The 19,359-nt window shown below is 35.7% G+C and overlaps 3 protein-coding genes across 3 annotated transcripts; 1 reads left to right on the forward strand and 2 right to left on the reverse strand.

Annotated features, from left to right (window-relative positions):
- Window positions 1–4,192: 4,192 nt before the first annotated feature.
- LOC122601174 (UDP-glycosyltransferase 73C5-like) lies at window positions 4,193–5,996 on the reverse strand. Its single transcript, XM_043773943.1, has one exon. It carries the CDS (start codon window positions 5,899–5,901, stop codon window positions 4,420–4,422), a length of 1,482 nt encoding a protein of 493 aa, XP_043629878.1. The 5' UTR covers window positions 5,902–5,996; the 3' UTR covers window positions 4,193–4,419.
- A 1,056-nt stretch (window positions 5,997–7,052) lies between these two features.
- Window positions 7,053–12,940, reverse strand: LOC122601037 (26S proteasome regulatory subunit 8 homolog A). Its single transcript, XM_043773817.1, has 9 exons — window positions 12,614–12,940; window positions 11,347–11,444; window positions 11,006–11,230; window positions 10,839–10,901; window positions 10,572–10,735; window positions 9,508–9,664; window positions 9,293–9,391; window positions 8,142–8,252; window positions 7,053–7,444 (listed from the first exon to the last, which is right to left on the reverse strand). The coding sequence occupies exons 1-9, from the start codon at window positions 12,804–12,806 to the stop codon at window positions 7,304–7,306; spliced, it is 1,251 nt and encodes a 416-aa protein (XP_043629752.1). The 5' UTR covers window positions 12,807–12,940; the 3' UTR covers window positions 7,053–7,303.
- A 4,484-nt stretch (window positions 12,941–17,424) lies between these two features.
- On the forward strand, window positions 17,425–19,088 carry LOC122595072. The gene is made up of 2 exons (XM_043767368.1): window positions 17,425–17,584; window positions 18,754–19,088. Exons 1-2 carry the CDS (start codon window positions 17,425–17,427, stop codon window positions 19,086–19,088), a joined length of 495 nt encoding a protein of 164 aa, XP_043623303.1.
- The last annotated feature ends 271 nt before the right edge of the window (window positions 19,089–19,359 follow it).

Raw genomic sequence — 19,359 nt, forward strand, 5'->3', positions numbered from 1 at the left:
GAACGGCATAAGAAATATCTGGCCTGGTCATTGATAAGTACAAAAGTATGCCTATTAATCTTCTATAGGTTTTAGGATCAGACGGACTCTCTCCTTTGTCCAAAGACAACTTAAGATGAGTAGGCAAGGAAAAAGAAATAGGTTTAGCAGTAGTCATGCCTGCATCTTTTAACAAATCTAAGGTATACTTTCTTTGATTTAAGTAAGTACCTCCATCAGTCCTGCACAATTCAATTCCCAAAAAATACCTTGCCAACCCCAAGCCCTTTATGGTAAATTTCTTATCTAATTTAGTTTTTGTATACTGAATTTCTCTTTCACAATTACCTGTCACCAATATATCATCAACATATACTAAGACCACTGTGAACTCATCTCCCTTGGTCTTAACAAACATAGAATAATCATGTTTAGACTGGATAAAACCCAAAGTAACCAAAAACTTGGACAATTCTTGATTCCATTGTCTTGATGCCTGTTTCAAACCATATAAGGATTTATTTAGTTTGCAAACTAAACCAGTCTGGTGTCCTTTATATCCTTTTGGTGGTAGCATATATATCTCTTCATCAACAAATCCATGCAAAAGGCATTATTAATATCCAATTGAAAATAACATCTCTACTAGCAAAAATTTCCTTTGAATCCAAATTATACAAAAGATAGCCCTTTTGGCCAGAAGGGTATCCTAGTAAAATGCACCTAGCTCCTCTTGGATCAAATTGGTATTTGTTAGGTTTTGTATGAGAAGCATAACACAAACATCCTATTACCCTCAAATGACTGTATGAAAGACATTTTTCATGAAGTACTTCATAAGGGGTTTTCCATCCTAACACACTCATTGGCATTTTATTAATAAGATATGTTGCTGCTAAAATACAGTGCCCCCAAAATCTCTTTGGCAATCCTGCAGTCATTCTAATGGCTCTTGCAGTGTCTAACAAATGCCTATGTTTTCTTTCTACCCTGCCATTTTGTTGAGGTGTATACACCATTGACCTTTGATGCACAATTCCCTTAGCCTTAAACAAACAAGACACCTCACTATATACTATTTCAGTGCCATTATCAGATCTGACAAATTTGGGAGATTTATGAAAATGAGTTTGAATGAAAGCAAAGAAACTAGACAAGACAGAACACGCTTGATCTTTGGAATGTAGTAAGTAAGTCCAAGTACTTCTTCTATAATCATCAACAATGGTGTAAAAGTATTGTGCACCATTAAGTGCAGGAATGTGATAAGGACCCCAAAGATCCACATGAATTAATTCAAACGGAATTAAAGATCCGGAACCACTCTTTAGAAAGGGCAATCTATGTTGCTTGGATAACAAACAAGTATCAAACACATAAAATGGGAAACATCAACTTTCTTATAGGCATCAATATGAATTAGTTTTGACATAAAAGTATGACCAAGTCTGGAATGAAACAACTCAACAAGAATATCAGAACTACTAGTTACTTAATTAACAAAAGTAGTAATGATAGGAAGTAAACAAGTAGAAAAGTTGACACAAGACTGAGCATGAGTAGATTTGCAATTGTAGAGCTTCTTATGACCTTTCCTAACTGCCAGAAGTTGACTAGCTGAAAGGTCCTGAAAAGGAAACCAAGTAGGACCAAAAATAGCAATTAGAGGTTGAGAATTCAATAATTGACCAACAGATAAAAGATTCACCTTGAAATCAGGTACATATAAAACATTGGTCAACAAGAGTGATGGATTTATTTGAACTTGGCTAATTTTGGTAACAAACTTGATAGTACCATCTAGCAAGCTGACTCTTATGGAAACATCAAGATTTTTAATGCACTTTAGTAAATGTTAGTGAGGTGTCATATTGTCAGTGGCACCAGAATCAGTAATCCAATCATTTATAAGATCTAAATCCACAATACAAGACAAAGCATGCACTTTATCATAAAAGTTAGCAACAATGGTGATACTTGCATGTGGCATGGAAGTACTAGGCATATCTACAGGAGACATAGAAGAAGGCATCACCATGTTTTTCTCTTGCAACATTTTCATCATTTCAGAACAAACAGCAGCCACCAAAGTCTGATCCAATTCGCTCTTCTTTTAACTATGCATTTCATTCTCATAATTGAGATCAAAAGGAGAATCCTTAAATCCAAAGTCAGTATTCACTTGTGTAGCCATTTTACCACCTTTCTTAAGTTTCTTTCCTTTATACCAATCTAGATAACCAAGTCTCTCAAAACATTGCTCAAATACATGACCATCCTGTTTACAATAAGTGCAACTCCTAGTTTTATCAACTCTGTAATCCTTTCTCTGTCCCTGAGAATTCTTATTTGCATGGTTACTATTGGCAAAATATGCAATAGGATCATGAGAAACAGTGGTAATACTTGCTTTTGTTTTTCCACTTGTTGCACTATATATATGCCTTATTGATGTTTGGCAGGGGATCCATGGACAAAATCTGATTCCTTACAGATTCAAAACCATCATTCAACTTCATTGGAAACTGCATAAGCCTAGTCCTACTTTCAATCTCCAAGTATTTCTTAGTTATGCCACAACTACACTCCTGCATTTTCCCACAAGTACAAGAAGGAATTCCATTCAGACTAGTTAATTCATCCCAAAATCTTTTCATTTTGTTGTAATAAGCTGCCACGGATAAATCACCTTGACTAACCTTACTCAATTCCCTCTCAACATGATAAATGAGTGGTCTATTACTTTGACCATATCTTTCACTTAATTCAGTCCACAATTCCTTAGCTGATTCAGCATACAAGAAAGCCTCAGACAACTCAGCAGTCATGGAATTCTAAATCCAACAAATCACTTTATAATCACACCTAGTCCACCTTCCAAAATCAACATGAGTAGCTGCTGGTTTAGCAGTGGTACCATCTATGAATCCTAATTTCAATTTAGCACCAAATGCCATATGAATAGTACGGCTCCATCCAAAGAAATTGCTACCATTAAATGGAGTATTGGTCAACATCATTCTTGGATGGTTAGAACTAGCCAAGAACAAAGGATCATTTACTTGTGTGTTACTACTTTGATTGTTATTGTTTGGAGTATTAGGATCTGGAATAGCCATAACTTTCACTATTAAAACCCTAATTAATCAAGATTACAGTAATCAATGCTAACAGAATTATGATGTCAGCAACTAATCTAACCAGAATTGAAACCCTAATTGAAATTAAGAAGCGAAATTGAAGTAATTGAACGAAGAAGAGTAACAAGAATTATCACCGTAATCGAAAATTCCACTAGATATGACCGAAAATTAACCGGAATCAAAACCTCAAAGCTTGATTACATAACAATGGCGGAATCCGGCAAAGTATTTACCGGAATAATCATCGAATATGACGAATGATTATGGTCCTCGAGCTCTGATACCATATAAAATTCATGATTAATGCGGAATTTAGAGAATTTTAGGGAGAATTTAGGAAAATATTTTGTATTAATTAAGTAAGTTTTGTACAAATGATACAATATATATATATATACACTCATAACTACCTCACCTAACTAACTTTCCTTATTTACAATATTAATCCCTCAAGTTACAACTTGTTACAAAACTAACTAAAACTATATATTTCACAGACTCTTCATTTTCATGTACAACAGTTGCATCTCCATGGAATGCTCTTGAAAGCGCACATGCCTACCCCTTTCCACATATGCATTTTTATGATTATGTGGCAGTAGGTCTCACTCAAACAAATCTTAGTCAGTAAAGTAAGTTACATTACTAATGCTTTTGAGTTTTGAGTGTCCTAGCTAGCAAGTAAATTAAGTATATAATGGCTTGTGTGGCCATGAATGTAAGAGTGCTCCCAATAGAGCATATCAGTCGGTCATTTTGTCACTTTTGTGACACAATATGCAGCATCTTGTCGTTTAGCTGACGAGGGAGAGATGAGGTGCCATGGGTCCTAAGCCAATCCATGGTGCTAATTTACTTTTTTTTTTTTTATCAATTTTGATTGATGGTTGGATAATGATAAAAAAGAAAAGTGATAAGAAAGTGATGAAATATTGTTGGTGGTGTCATATCAGTTTGAAATTAGTTTTAAAAGTGACGAGTTGATGCTGATTTGACAAAACTAATGATAAGTGACTTATGCCACTACTGGGAGCCCTCTAAGAGTCTCCGTAACAAATCCCACGATACACTTAAAAAAAACTCACTCCTTTACCAATTTACCATGCATGCCTTTCAATGGTCGCATGAATCATGCCAAAAGAAGGTTTTTTAAGAAACCACACTGGCCCTATAGCGGTTCATATCCACACTACCTCTTGATGCCTTATTACGGTTACTCTAATTCATGAAAACTACAAAAATACGAAAGGGAAATGCACATATATAGAATGGGCTGAATTTAAGCCTAACTTGGGTACTAGCTAATACTGGTGTAGTTCTTGATATCTTGGATGAGTCGTTTCATATTGTTGTAGGAAGATCCTCCCTCTTCAATTGCTTTATATGCCATCTTACTATATTCTTTAGCTCTCTTTCTTCTCTCTTCTCTTTCTTCCCCTTCTTTCATTAGAACCTCTATAGCCTTCTTAAACTCCTCACTCTTTACTATCACTTCCGACTTCTCTTCTTCGCCCCAATGCACCACATTCTGAGCACCAACACTAACTCCAATTTTCAATACTTGCACAACCAACTTCTCATTGTAGAACTGCTCCTGAAATTGAGGCCACGTTACCATCGGGACCCCAGCACAAACCCCTTCCAGTGTCGAATTCCAACCACAATGAGTTAAAAACCCTCCAATTGCAGGGTGTGATAAGACTAGAAGTTGGGGTGCCCACCCGCGGATCAATAGAGCCCTATCTTTGGTTCTCTCTTCAAACCCTTCATCAGCTATCCATTTTTCTATCTTTTCTGTCTTCGGGCCTGCACGAACGACCCAAATGAACGGTTTTCTAGATGACTCTAGAGCTAAAGCCAGCTCAACTAGCTGTGCAGGCTCAATCCGACTAATGCTTCCTAGGCATGCATAAATCACCGAGCCCTTCTCTTGAGAATCTAGCCAATCGAGGCAATCATTTTTGTCAATTGAGGACTTGTTACCTCTCTGGACCATCTCTGATACATCCTTGTGGCATAGAGATAATGGGCCTATGCACCAAACTTTATCTCCTTTGACTTTTTGATATTCATCAGCATATCCTTGTTCCAATTCTTGAAAACTGTTTATAACTACTCCGTACGCTTCAGCTTCAGATACCTTGAGCTTTTCATGAAAATCTTTGACATCTTGGGTGCCAGAGTTGAAAGCAAAAGGCAGTTGGGATCGTCTTAGTTCAATACGATCAGGCAAACCGGGCAAAACAAATGAGTCCAGCTCGCCCACATTTTCATACACCTTTGTGAGGCTTAAAATGTGGTTGCACAATTGTGTGAAGCAATTCATTCCATCAAATGTAATTCTTGGTATTTGAAACTTTTTGGCTGTATCACCAGCCCATAGGAGATATGCGTCAGATAGGATGCAATTTGGCCTAGGATTAAGGTTTTCGACATACTGCTCAACTTGGTTTTGTAGTGAAGTATATGCTTCCATTAGTTTTTTGGCCAGGCTTATATCGGGAAGATTATCTACGCTTTCACAGCCTTCTGGTAAGCCAAACTCTATATATGGAAATGGAAATTCAAGAAAACTGATGGGAAGACCAGATTCGATTGCTTGATCAAGGATTGACCCGAATCTGAGGTTGTTAAACGGGGTTGTAACAATGGTGACTTTAACACCATGTTGAGCTAGTAACTTAGCTATATCAATGGTGGGAATATAGTGGCCTGGAGATCCTAAGGGTATAACAAGAAAGTGAAGTGTGTTGTGTTCTTGTGATTCTGCTAAAGCCATCTTTCACACTGCTTGGCTAGTATGCTGTTATTATTATTATGATAATATACAACTTACTTTGCCATTCTATATATAAGGATTTGTTACATTATCTGACCCTCTTTGGTTTAAAAGTCACAATATTTTAAGTGACTAAAATAATCATCGATTATGAACGTACGTAACAACACAAGGATTGAATATTAAAATAGTTTGTCTTATATATAACTCAAAGTTTGAACCACACAAATTTAGAGAAGATATTGTAAATCACTGATTTATAAATTGCATAAATCCAAATTGGCTGGACAAGATAAAGTTATTTTAACAAATACCAAATATGCATGATATCGCCAAATTCCACTACAACAAAGAGTACAAAAAGTCAAAAAGTGACAAAAACACATGTTATGAGGAGTGAGGACATTTGATTTTTTTTTGTTTGACTAAAGCTATAGCAAGGACATGTTTTCACTGTAGGTATCATTTTGGTTTTCAGTTAAAGTCAAAGATAAAAAAAAAATGTTGAAATTTTACCAAATTATGACTCATTCGTTCCCATCTTTACCTATTATTACCGATTACGACTTCTTACCATTTGTTAACCAATGTGACCCATTATGACTGGGTACATAACAAGCCACACATCCGTGACCAAGCAGAAGTCTATCTGGCTTATATGTAAACTTTGACCACCAATTGACATGTTGATTTAATACAACTTAGCAGCGTTGTTTTTGGTGCACAGATTAAATTTTGATGATAACAAAATGGAAGGCCCCCGCCCCCTGCATTAGGCAAATATGGAAGGTAACTGCTAAGTGGTACCAAATATGGAAGTAGTACCAGACTATCAGCGCAATAACATAAATCTACATTTACACCCTTCAGTGAATCAAGTAAAACCAATAGCAAGCCACACAATAATACTGGCCAAATCAAAGTAAAAGAAAAACGGGCTTCAGTGGGGTTTTAGGTAGGTCGGGGCATCAGGCTAATTTTACCGGACCAAATCGGGCTTTAGCCGGGTCGAATGCCAGATAATATGAATGAACCAGATGGATTTTCAAGAATTTGGATATGGACATTCTTCTCAAAGGAAGAATGATTAAATTGGTTACTCAAACATTAGCACCGTTTTTTCAGCATGTTAAAATTTACCACACACAATATGAATACAGAGATCCTGAAATTCACTTTTTAATATGCAGCAACTAGGATTCAATAATACACAATTTAATACAAACTTTTAACGCTTATGATGCAAAGTCAAATTACATTCCAGGGAAACAAGATAACTCCATAAAGGCCTAGGTGTTCGAAAGAGATAAGTAGTGGCTCTCAGATCTCCATATAAGCATAGTCCCATAAGGAAGTCCACTTTTGAAATAAGGAATCTCTTCTCCGGTATCAATGATAGCACTTATTTCCAGAGCTTGCGCAGTGACATGTTTTTCTCTGTTTCCTTTTTCATGACCTTGGCCACTGCCATCTCGAAATCTTCTTGTGTCACATGGACTCTCCTTTCTCTCAAAGCAAACATCCCCGCCTCTGTACAAACTGCCTGTAAAACCAATTAAAATCCCAACTTTCCCATTATCATTTGTAACAATCAAGGACCCGTCAAAACTTTTAGCTATCAATCTAGTGATGTTAGTATTACTCTTTCTTAAGGCCTTTAAAAACTTCGCTTTGCAGATCTGTGTGGTAGAATGTGTATACAAATGAAGACAGAACCCAGAGAATGAACAGTCGGAAATTGATGAAACAAATAAAACTTACTTTCTCTTGAAACAAAACAATCAAGAGTTCAAAGGAAAGTACCATTCATGCTATGAAAGATGATAAACTGAGTAGCTAACTCAAAGGTAAGAATTTCAATCCATTTACTATGCATGGGTTGATTCAAATAATATTTTATCTCTACTAGGTCAAAATGATGACCGGTCAATATTTAATCTCTGGTCAAGCAGATAGAACCAGATTAGCTAAAATAACAACAATCAAATGGGGGAAAAGTCGCCCAAAATCATGTTATTCAAAAATAATATACTTTTTGTTATCATATTTAACTGACTCATATCCTATTAGAAAATACAGAAAAAATTAACTGTCACCCAACCTGTGCTTTTGGAACCTACAGGTTAAACACAAAGCAGGAAAGGTGGCTGTGTGGTTTTAATAACATGAACCTGAGCTTGCTTGTGAAAATCAAGACGGTTCATGCAGAAAGCTTAAAGATAATCATGACAGGGGCTAACCTTAAGTTCTGCACCAGAAGCCCCATTCATTTTCTCAGCAATCTTTTTCAGATCGATGCCACGCATTAAGTTCATCCTTCTTGAATGAATTTTCAAGATATCGAATCTCGACTGTAAAATAACATACATAAATTAGAGCAATCAAAAATAAAATAATGTTTACGCAAACTAATATCAAGGAAGAATTAACACAAAACTTCCTAGTTCCTTGATTAGATTCTATGAAATTAATCAATGCCCATCAAATGATTACTTAAAACTGTCAGGCTTACAATATTTTGGACAAATTATACCACTTCCACAAAATAAACCATCAGATGACTATCAAAGCATATGGGAGATACATTCTCAGCGGGTGAAAGCACTCAGAAACTAGAGACGAAATACTCAGGTGCAAATTTAACCGATACAAGTTATGTATTACTTTTAACAAGTCAAATGGGTTAAGTACTGGAGAAAGGAATGAAACGAAAAAAAGGTCGAACACCTGACTTGCCTCTTTTCAGTCTTTTGCCAACTTTAACAGATAATGAAGGACATGAAGTTGCAAGTTTGACTAAAGGGGAACAAATCAGTGTTGTTAAAGGCGAGCGCCTCTTGTGCCTAGGCGCAAAAGGCAGGTGAGGCGCACCTCCAGCGCCTGAAACCCTAGGCCCAAGTCGACCATGAAAAAGGTGGTCAACGACGGTCAACTGTGGTGGTCAACAGCGGTCAAAATGGTCAAGATTCGACCAAATCATTCAAGATCCGGCCAAATTGTGGCTAGATCTAATGTTTTCCGGCCAAAATGAGTGACCATAGTTGTTTAAGAAGATAGAAGAAGAGAGAGAAAATATAAAATGGGGGGAAGAGTTTATATATGTTTATAATAATCTAATAATTTGAAGTTTTGGTTGAAAAGTTTATATTTTTTGAATGATATTTGGTTTTATAAATGACATTTGATTTTTTTACTATTATTTTGCACTATTTATAAATATTTTGTATTTATTTACTTAGTGCGCCTTTTTTTTCCGGGCGTGCTCTTTTTTTGCGCCTCTTGCCTTCGTCCTATTTGGGGTCTTTACGCTTTGACATCGCCTTCGCTTTTGACAACTATGGAACAAATATAAGTAACAGAAAGGCAGGACAAAATAACTACTAATACTTACGTCTTCATTTGGATTTGGAAACTCAATCTTCCTGTCAATTCTTCCAGGCCTGAGAAGAGCCTGATCTAGTATATCGATACGATTTGTAGCCATCAAAACCTGGGAACATTAAAAAGACATGCGTAACATACTTTTTTAATAATCATTATATCTCTAGAGCTGATAATCATTAGCTTCATCCAATTACACTTTCCAACTTGAAGTGCAAAAAGTACCTTGATCTTGTTTGATGCTTCGAATCCATCCAATTGATTAAGAAGCTCCAGCATGGTTCTTTGGACCTCACTGTCGCCATTTCCGCTTCCTGACTCCATTCGAGCCGATCCAATACTGTCAATTTCATCCATAAAAATAATCGATGGGGCATGTTCCCTGCACAAGAAAAATTAGGCAAACTTTCTAAGAGATATGCCCAGAGACAGTAGTAGAGGAAAAAACGAGGAGCATATCCACTCTGAAACTGAAAATGCAGAAATTATAAAAGAAAATGGTAATCAACTAATGCAAGAGTTATGGTACATGGCAAACTAGAAGTAAACAAAAGCAAACAACTTTTAAAGGAACTTCCTAGCCGCACTTATCATCTTCTCTTACTGAATGACAAACTGTCCACTATTCAAGAAGTCTCACATAGCATTACGTTTAAAACACTAGAATCTCAACCTAACTCCCGTCAAAAATCTGTTGAGATCCATATGTGAAGGTTGCAAACTTTTCTAAAGGTTGCGTAGTAGGTGGGTCAGCACTCAACAGGTAGCATCCTATGTCAGGCCATCAGGGTTGAGCCAGAAAAGGTAATTTTATCACAGGAGGCCAGGGTCGTGTTGACCAGCCAACACTTTTTTTTTCCTTTTATCAATGTATTTAACACGATTAACAAACTATTATTAAGATATCACATTAAATTAAACTTCTTACATAGTTGTAGGCATTTAGATACACTCTGGAACACTTTCAGCCTTTTAGACCATATGACCCGCTTCAATTTAAAATAAGTTTCCTAAGGTTACAACGTTTAATCCTAAATTATAACATAAACACAAATCTGTTAAATAAACGGGTCTAAAATTTGTCACCCCCATTGTTTTCCATAATTATACAGTCAGCATAAACCTTATTGTCAATTTGTCATTTATAATTTTTGACACTTGTGATATTCTCAATAAGTAGAGCAGAGGTTAAATGTAAGGAAGGTTTAAGGTTATGTGTGAATAACAAAAAGGCAAAGATATACGAAGGCCGTGGAATCATGTATAGGCACAAAATGCAGATTACAAACCTGGCCATTACAAAGAGTTCCCTAACCATTCTTGAGCCTTCTCCAATATACTTTTGTACTAATTCAGAACCAGAGACCCTGATGAAGGTACAATCAGTATGATGAGCCACAGCTCTGGCCAACAATGTCTTCCCAGTACCTGGTGGCCCATATAAAAGAACACCCTAAAAAGAGGGTTATCAGAGTAAGTACAAATGTACAATAGTTGGGTGCACAAACGAAACTGTCATTATAATGAAGAATTTGGAGAATAGAACATGAGAGAACCTTTGGTTGAGCAATACCCAGACTCTCAAACAACTCCGGGTGCTTAATTGGAAGTTCAATAACCTGAAAGTTGTTCGTAATCCACAAACACCATAAACTTAAATAATAGTAAATAATAGCAAAATGGGAGATTTTCAAGGGCAAATGGCACAAGAAGTAGTAAGAACCTCTTTAATCTCTTTAATTTGCTGGTCAAGCCCACCAATCATGTCATATGTAGAATCAGGAACCTTCTCGACTTTCATAAGGTTCACCAGAGGATCTACTTTGCTTGGTAAAACCAAATGAAGTACATAGCTATCATTCTTAAGTGCAACCCTGGTTGTTGGAGTGATCTTAGCAATGTCGATGCTTTTATCAATATCAACCACATATTTACCCTCCGGGTGCACCTGAGAATTAATACAAATAAAAGTAAAAATAATATCTAGGTTCTTAAATCTGATATGTATATGCAAAACTATACATATACTTGTCATAATGTGCATGGCACCATGGTGGCACAAACCTTGACTAAAACTTTTGATTTACCCATTACTTTGACAACTTCACCAACATAGGATCCAGGTTCCTGGAGCAGCTGCAACTCTTCCTTAAGCATCCTTACTGCATGTAAGTAAAACATTAAGAGATAACCCAATCTTGTAAACATGAAGTGTAAGGTATCACACAAGGACAATACTGAGCATCAGAATAAGAACATTCATGATATGCACTTCATCAATTTATAATCAATTTTTGACCACTATATTAAGTAGCTAATAAATGAAGTTGCTAACTTGGTGACAGCCTGTGTCCTTCAAATATAGACTATTGACAAAAAAAAAAATATACTGACCATCATAACGAAGTTATCATACTGAACTTCATAAACACCTGTTTCAAATAAACTTTCGGGATACAAACATCAACGAAACTAATTGAAAACTAAAAAAGACAATAAGCTCAATTTTTTCATGTTCTGGGAGCTGATCAACTTGAACTTATGAGATTAAGTATAAGGCCATTAGCTCAGATATATAAGCCCGTAAAGTGGTAAAAATGGGACTATTGCCTCCTTTTTAATTCTTCAATAAGCCAAAAAATAAGATAATCCAAACGCCCCGTTATTAGTAAGTAGTCAATAAAATTATGGGAGTTGCATACTTAATTGGGATAAGTACCTAGGAATGTAATGAACTATGCACAAATGTTTATGTTGTGTAATGAACTACATAGATGTTTATTGTATGTAATGAACTTTCAAATCTAGGTTATTGGATGTATTCGACCAATCAAAAGCGTACAAGGGGCAGCTTAGATAGTTGCCACATATACCAGGGTACATTCAATAACCGAGATTTGAAAGTTCATTACATACAATAAACATCTAGGTAGTTCATTACATAACATAAACATTCGTGCATAGTTTATTACATTACCAGGTACTCATCCCTACTTAATTATCAGTTTGGTTTTTATATGAAACTGAATAAACCGATTACTGAATTCAGTTTCGATTGCAACCAAAACAAAATCCAAAAATCAAACTTAGTTAGGTTTCAATATAATAAGCCAAATATTGATCACCCCGGCCTAATATAAAACATAAATAAATTGTATTGTTGCCTATTTTCTGCCTTCAGCCATAGAATTGACACCTAAATACCTTCTTATATATATATAATAATCAAACATACACTAATTAATTAGTAAATCGTACCCATTATCAGATTTATTAAAATTTATTAATTAGGGTTTTGTTTATATATTAATTAAGAGAGAGAAAAAAATACCTTGGGAGTTTAATTGATTACGCTGGGCTTCAAGGCGATTAAGATTATGGGTCTTGTTACGAAGTTGAATCTGAGCATCGTGTATGTGTTGCATATAATATTGTTTCAAACCTTCGCCTGATGTTGAACTGCATCCTTGTTGTTTGTTTTTTGAATCTGGTGATTGATTCATTGCTACTTCAGCTGTCGCCATTATCGTTATCTTGTTGTTCCTCTGTGTGTGGGTATGTTTATCGGATTATTAGATAGAGTTTGGGGGGATTGATAATTTGATATGATGTATTAATTTAAAGGAGGATCGGTTCACTTCTTGTTCAAGAAAACTATTTCATGCCCTTGTTTTTAAGTCCTTTAGGTCCTCCAAGATTTACAACTTTTACGTGTTTTACTCTATGGGTTTTACATTCTCACTTCTATCCTTTATATCAAATTAATTAATGGGAAAATGATCTACTCACTTTAAAATAAGTTATAAATTAAATATAATGATAAATCAACCTAATTGGTATACCTAAAGTTGTGCCTAATTGTAAGATGATGACATGTGAAAAAATCAGGGGGCAAAATTAGGAAAGAGAATTAGAGCATTCCACATGTCAAATTCCTAAGGTTTTAGGCATATCTTTAGGCACACCAATTAGGTTGATTAATCATTTTCCATAAATTAAACCTTTGAATTTGATAAACATACAAAGTCCCTTGAATTTTACATAATCCCCCCTTGTTTTATCAAAGATAGGTACTGCATGTTTTACCTAACATTTCCCCTTTCACTAATTTATAATTTACTAGATTTTAAACCCGTATAAATATACGAGTGTATAGAAAACTTCTACAGCTAAACAAAACTTAAATAAGTTTATGACAAAATCCGTGAAGTAAATATATGAAGTAACATATGTTTGGTTTATAAATATTCATTTAGAAATGTATTTAGATAAAGATAAAGATTATTATATTATATAGAGGCTAAGTATTTTAAAATAAAGATTAATGTAAAATAAGTAGGAGAAAAGTGTGGCCGTAGATTAAAAATTAGATGAGATCAAAAGATTATAAAGTGATAATGGCATTTATGTAATATCTTACAAAGCTGAATGGTAAAGCTATATGTCAATTTTTGTAAAGTCAAATGATCCGTGGAACAATCCGCATTACTCGGTATTTTTTTTTTCTAATCTTTTTCAATGGTCATTATTATTTACTTTTTTTTTCACTCGTTTATAAGATAAATACGATTTACAATTTACCTATCCCCATTTTTGCATGTTCTGGTAAATTTGTTCATACTTTTGCTACAAGTTGATGCACACTTTGACACTTACAATAATTGTATAGATAAATACGAATTCGCATGTCAAAATTAGATGCATAACGATGCATATGATTACAAATAATGCATTATGATGCACAACAATATGAGGATTTTATCTTTTTAATTTATAGATCTTAAAAATTCATTGTATATTTTGATCCACACTGATTCAATAATGGAACTGATATATAGGAACTTTTGCACAAGTATTATATCACCAACACCTTGAGATGATAAATAGGATAGACAAACATAGTATGTTGTACACACAAATACAAAAGTATTATAAAAACTAAGGCTAAAAGCTGATGCATAACTGCACCTGAACGATATATAGTGTAACATTGATGCACCTGTATTATTTGAATAATGGTGTGCAATTGTGCATCAAAAACTAGATAAATGTATCAAAGGTCGGGTTTATGAAGTCTGATTTGTGAAGCCAACTATTAGAGTTTGAAACAAAAATTTTTTACATCTCGCTAGAACCGCCACTTTCAATTATTCCTTCCTCAGAGTACACAAATCAACCAAGTCGTCATCATCATCATTTTTCTGTAATCAGCCGATGAGATACAAGCTTTATGATCTACACACTGATGCACTCTAATGACCCATCTTCAACTTCCACCATAATTAACTTCGATGACCCCTTGTTCAAATCTAAATTCATATACATATTGATGTATAACATCAAACTGAACCCCAAAAAGATTTAAGATGAACAAACTTTTGTAAGATTCTGATACTAGTCATCTGGGTGGCAGATGGGTCGGTCGTTGAAACTACCATAGCCGTTGTTCCTCGTTAGATGAAGAAAAACCGCCAATGGCCTCCAGTCTAGAAGTTCGAAGTACCGTGGTTCCTCAACAAATAAGGAAAAGCCACTATTTCTTTTTTTACTCATAGGTGTCATCGAAAGTGATATTAATGGGTACAATCGGTGAAAAGAATATAATGAGAATTATGAGTTTAGAATTTTCAAGATAGTGATAAAAATTGATGAGATAAAAGTGGACGAGTGGTTGTAGATAAAAGCCACAGGCGACTAAAATTATCCTTTGTACCAAAATACCCTTAGATCACTTAAATGAAATTTCCGAGTGTTAGGACACGTGTCATGCTTAAATTATATCTTACTTATTGTTTTATTTTACCTCTAACCATATTATATATGTATGTATTACCTATTATTAATAATCTTCAAAATCCATAGATCCTTACAAGGTACTTTAACTATACTCCAATATCCAATTATATTATATTTTTTTTTAAATTTTAAATTTTATTATTAATATAATACTAGCTAATTAACCCGGGTTTAACCCGGGCATATCAATTAAAGTTTTATAAAATTGCATTTTCGCCATCGAAGTTGCGATAGTCTAAGAACACTCGTCTCCTCAAAATAGTATATCTTATAAGTTATAATTAGTTTATTAACTCGCATAATATGTGAATAATTAAAAATATGTTATGATAAAATTATTTAGACGATGAAACTTATAAGACAATGTATAATTTATTAGAGTTTTTTCTAAAAAAATTAAAAAATATATATCTCTAAAAAAATTTTATAAAATAACAAAAACAAAAATGCAATAAATTTTAAGAATGAGAGTGTTTATGACATCATAAGTAAATTAAAAAAAAACTTAATATTAAGAAATAATTTGGATGTGACAAATAAGCAATATATATGGAATGATGATGTCACAACAATCCTCTTTTATTTAATATAAAGATTCTTTCAATCGATCATATATACATATCGATCAATTTTATTCCTCTTATTTTGAAATTAATTGTTTTTTGTTAGGTTTATTCTCCATCTGTAATTACATGTTTATACATATATATTGTTTCACTTGTAATTATCAGATCACACATTTTGCTGGATTTAACAAATATACAAACAGATCCATCAAAATATAATATTAATTCATTCACAATCAATTTTTGAGTTGGTTTTTGTCAATTTAGTTGGTAGATAAAAAAAGATATAGGCAGCCGAACCCTATTTCTATTCAGTTTTATTCACCAATAATAAGCACATATTATTATATTTTTTCTTTCTTTCGTCTGTCTATTTGTTGCTAGAATCTTTGTTTTGGTAAAATTATTGTTATTTATTAAGCCTAATATTGCAAATCTGTTAATCGCATTCATTTAAGTTACACCCATCTTCAATTTTCATCACCATCGTCAAGATCTATTTTTCTTTCTTTTTCACTGACAGAACCTTTTTATATATATTTAAGTTATCTTTTTTTAAAAAAAATATCTTTTGAAGTATTTGATCTGTATAGTTAATTAGGATAATATTCAATTAGTTGAGATAATTATATAGCTATCAAGTTATATAGATAGATCATCATTGTTATTATTTAGATAGATAGATTATTATATAGATAGATTATTATTGTTATTAATAAATATTGTTATATTGTTGTATTTAGATAATTTCTTGAGATATATTATTGTTTAAGCTTTTGTTAGCTCTTAGAGATCCCTGATTTCAAGGGAAATTTAATTTAAGGTTCTCTTGATATATTATTAATTTGTTTGTTGTTGTGTTGTTGTTGTCTTTACTTGATTAGTATATTTACTTGTAAATTTTTAGTTTAAGCTGTCTCTTGCAATGGTTACGTGAGGTCATGTCCTTATGATTCGGGGACGGGCAGGCATAGGGGTTAATGCGAGAGTAAAGAGAACCTTTAGGCTTAGATTAAGGAGTTGAATGTAGGTACACTTAAGGGAAAGCTTTAGAGCTAGAAGACGCTTTGGGCTAGGTGTAAAAAAACACATGGCGTTTTTCAGGAAACTAAGTGGACAGGTAAAAGCACTAGAGATGGAATGGATTCAAGCTTTGGTATTCTGAAGCGCCTAAGTCGATAAATGGAGTAGGGATCATCATGACAGATCGACTTAAAGACTTTGTGGTACATGTGGAAAGACACGGGGATAGGTTGATGTTGGTGAGATTAGTGATACAAGAGGAGACTATAAACGTGATCAGCGCGTATGCCCCACAGTCGGGTCGGAGTGAGAGAGAGAAGAGTTTTTAGGACTCACTGGATGAGCTCGTGAGGAGTTGCCCGGATGACCAACGACTAGTTTTAGGAGGAGACTTAAATGGGCATATAGGAGTACAGTCAGACGGCTACCCGGGTGTACACGGGGGTCTAGGATTTGGTCGGAGGAATGATGAGAGACGCAGGATATTGGATTTTGCTACTGCGCATGACCTGGTAATAGCAAACTCGTTCTTCCGAAAGAGGAAATCTCAGTTGATTATCTACCAGGGCGGCGGCAATGAAACGCAGATCGACTACTTCTTGTGTGTAAAGGAGACTTCAGGGCTTGTAAAGATTGCAGGTCCTCCCTAAAGAGGGTTGCTACTCCCAACATAAACTGCTAATTTTGGATTTTTCTTGAGTAACGAGCAACCAAGATAGAGAAGGCCGTAAGGCCAAGAATCCTTTGGAAAAACCTTATGGGTGAAGCAGCAGAGACGTTTAGATCGACGACCAACGCGAGGTTCTCATTAGAGATTCAAAACGGCGAGCATATGGATGCTGATCAGTTGTGGACACACTTGGCAAAGGGTATGAGGGAGACAGCAAAGGCGGTAATAGGGGAAACAAGAGGGACAGGTAGTAAGCGAAAAGGGGGTAGGGAATCTTGGTGGATCAGTGAAGAGGTCCAGACTAAGGTTGCGACAAAACTTAGTTTGCTTTAATAACTTATCAAGAGCAGCAAAACAGGACAATGAGACTGGTCCTTAGCTAGGCAGAGATAACGAAGCCAGAAAGAGGCCAAGAAGATTGTAGCTATAGCAAAAGAAAGAGCGTACGAAGAACTGTATAAGAAACTAGACTCAAAGGAAGGCAAAAACGATATATTAGAATTGCTAAAGCAAGGAGAAAACGTAGGGATTTGGAGACGTCATCTATATAAAGATGAAAGCGGTCGAGCATTGTGAAGGTGGAAAACCTTAGGAAAGATGGGAAGAGTACTTCGCCAACCTGTTTAATAGAAGAGAGTCGGGGCGAAGTGAAGGAGGAATCGATCACGGTACTCACTCAGACATATGCTGCGACGACGACGTACGATACTCCGAGGATCAGCCAAGAGGAAGTAAGGCTCGCCCTAAACAGAGGGGAGAAACAAGCAACAGGTCCTACCAAATTCCTATCAAGCATGGAGATGTAGGGATAAGCTTGCTGACAAGCCTTTCAACAAATTTGGACAAGTGCAAAAATGCCAGAAGAATGGAGACTTAGCGAGGTCATACCTATCTATAAGAACAAGGGGGACGTGCAAAGTTGTAGCAACTATAGGGCCATTAAACTCCTAAGTCATACCATGAAGCTATGGGAGAGAGTGATAGAGATGAGGCTTAGAAGGGTTACAAAGGTGGCAAGAACCATTCGGTTTTATGCCAGGTTGGTCGACAATGGAGGCTATTCATATCACCAGAAGCCTTATGGAGAAGTATAGGGAAAGACCAAAAAGCGCTACACTGTGCCTTCCTAGATTTGGAAAAGCATACGATAGTGTACACAACATTTGATTGGAGGATGCTACAAGCAAAAGGGTTTACCGGGAGATACATTAGGGTTATTAGGATATGTACGATATGGCGAGGACCGATGTTTGAACCCCTGTGGGAACACGGAACTTTTCTCGGTAGTATTAGGCCTACACCAGGGTTCGGCGCTTAGCCCATACCTTTTCACGTTGATCCTAGACGAACTGTCCAGGGGCCTACAGGAGGAACTACCGTGATGTATGATTTTTGCCGATGACATTGCGCTAATAGCAAGATCGACGGAGGAACTAAACCAGAGGCTAGAGAAATGGAGAGAAGCCCTTGAAGACCATGGTTTGTGCGTGAGCCGAGAGAAGACAGAATACCATAGATGTGACTTCGATAACCAGGAGATAAGACAAAATGGGGATGAGGTTATTAGCATTGGGGGCCGCATATTGCGTCCGAAGGAGTCTTTTAGATACCTGGGATCAATGATACACAAATCAGGTGGGATAGACGAGGACGTGACACATCGAATCCAAGCCGGATGGATGAAGTGGGGAGCAGCTACGGGAGTCATGTGCGACAAGAGGATCCCGCTAAAGCTGAAGGGAATTCTATAGAGTGGCTATTAGACCGGCTATGCTATACGGGTCAGAATGTTGGGTGATGACGAAAGCCCAAGCGGCTCGAGTAGAGGTGGCTGAGATGATGATGTTAAGGTGGACTTGCAGAAAGACCTTAGCAGACAGGATCCCGACGGGAGTTTTTAGAGCAGAACTTGAAGTAAGGACCATCATTAACAAGTTAAGGGAAGAGCGCTTGAGATGGTTTGGCCATGTTAGAAGAAGGGATGAAACTGCACCACTAAGGAGAGCGGAGTCTATTCCGTGG

The sequence above is a fragment of the Erigeron canadensis genome, chromosome 1 (assembly GCF_010389155.1).
Source record: "Erigeron canadensis isolate Cc75 chromosome 1, C_canadensis_v1, whole genome shotgun sequence".
NCBI classification, from domain to species: Eukaryota; Viridiplantae; Streptophyta; class Magnoliopsida; order Asterales; family Asteraceae; genus Erigeron; species Erigeron canadensis.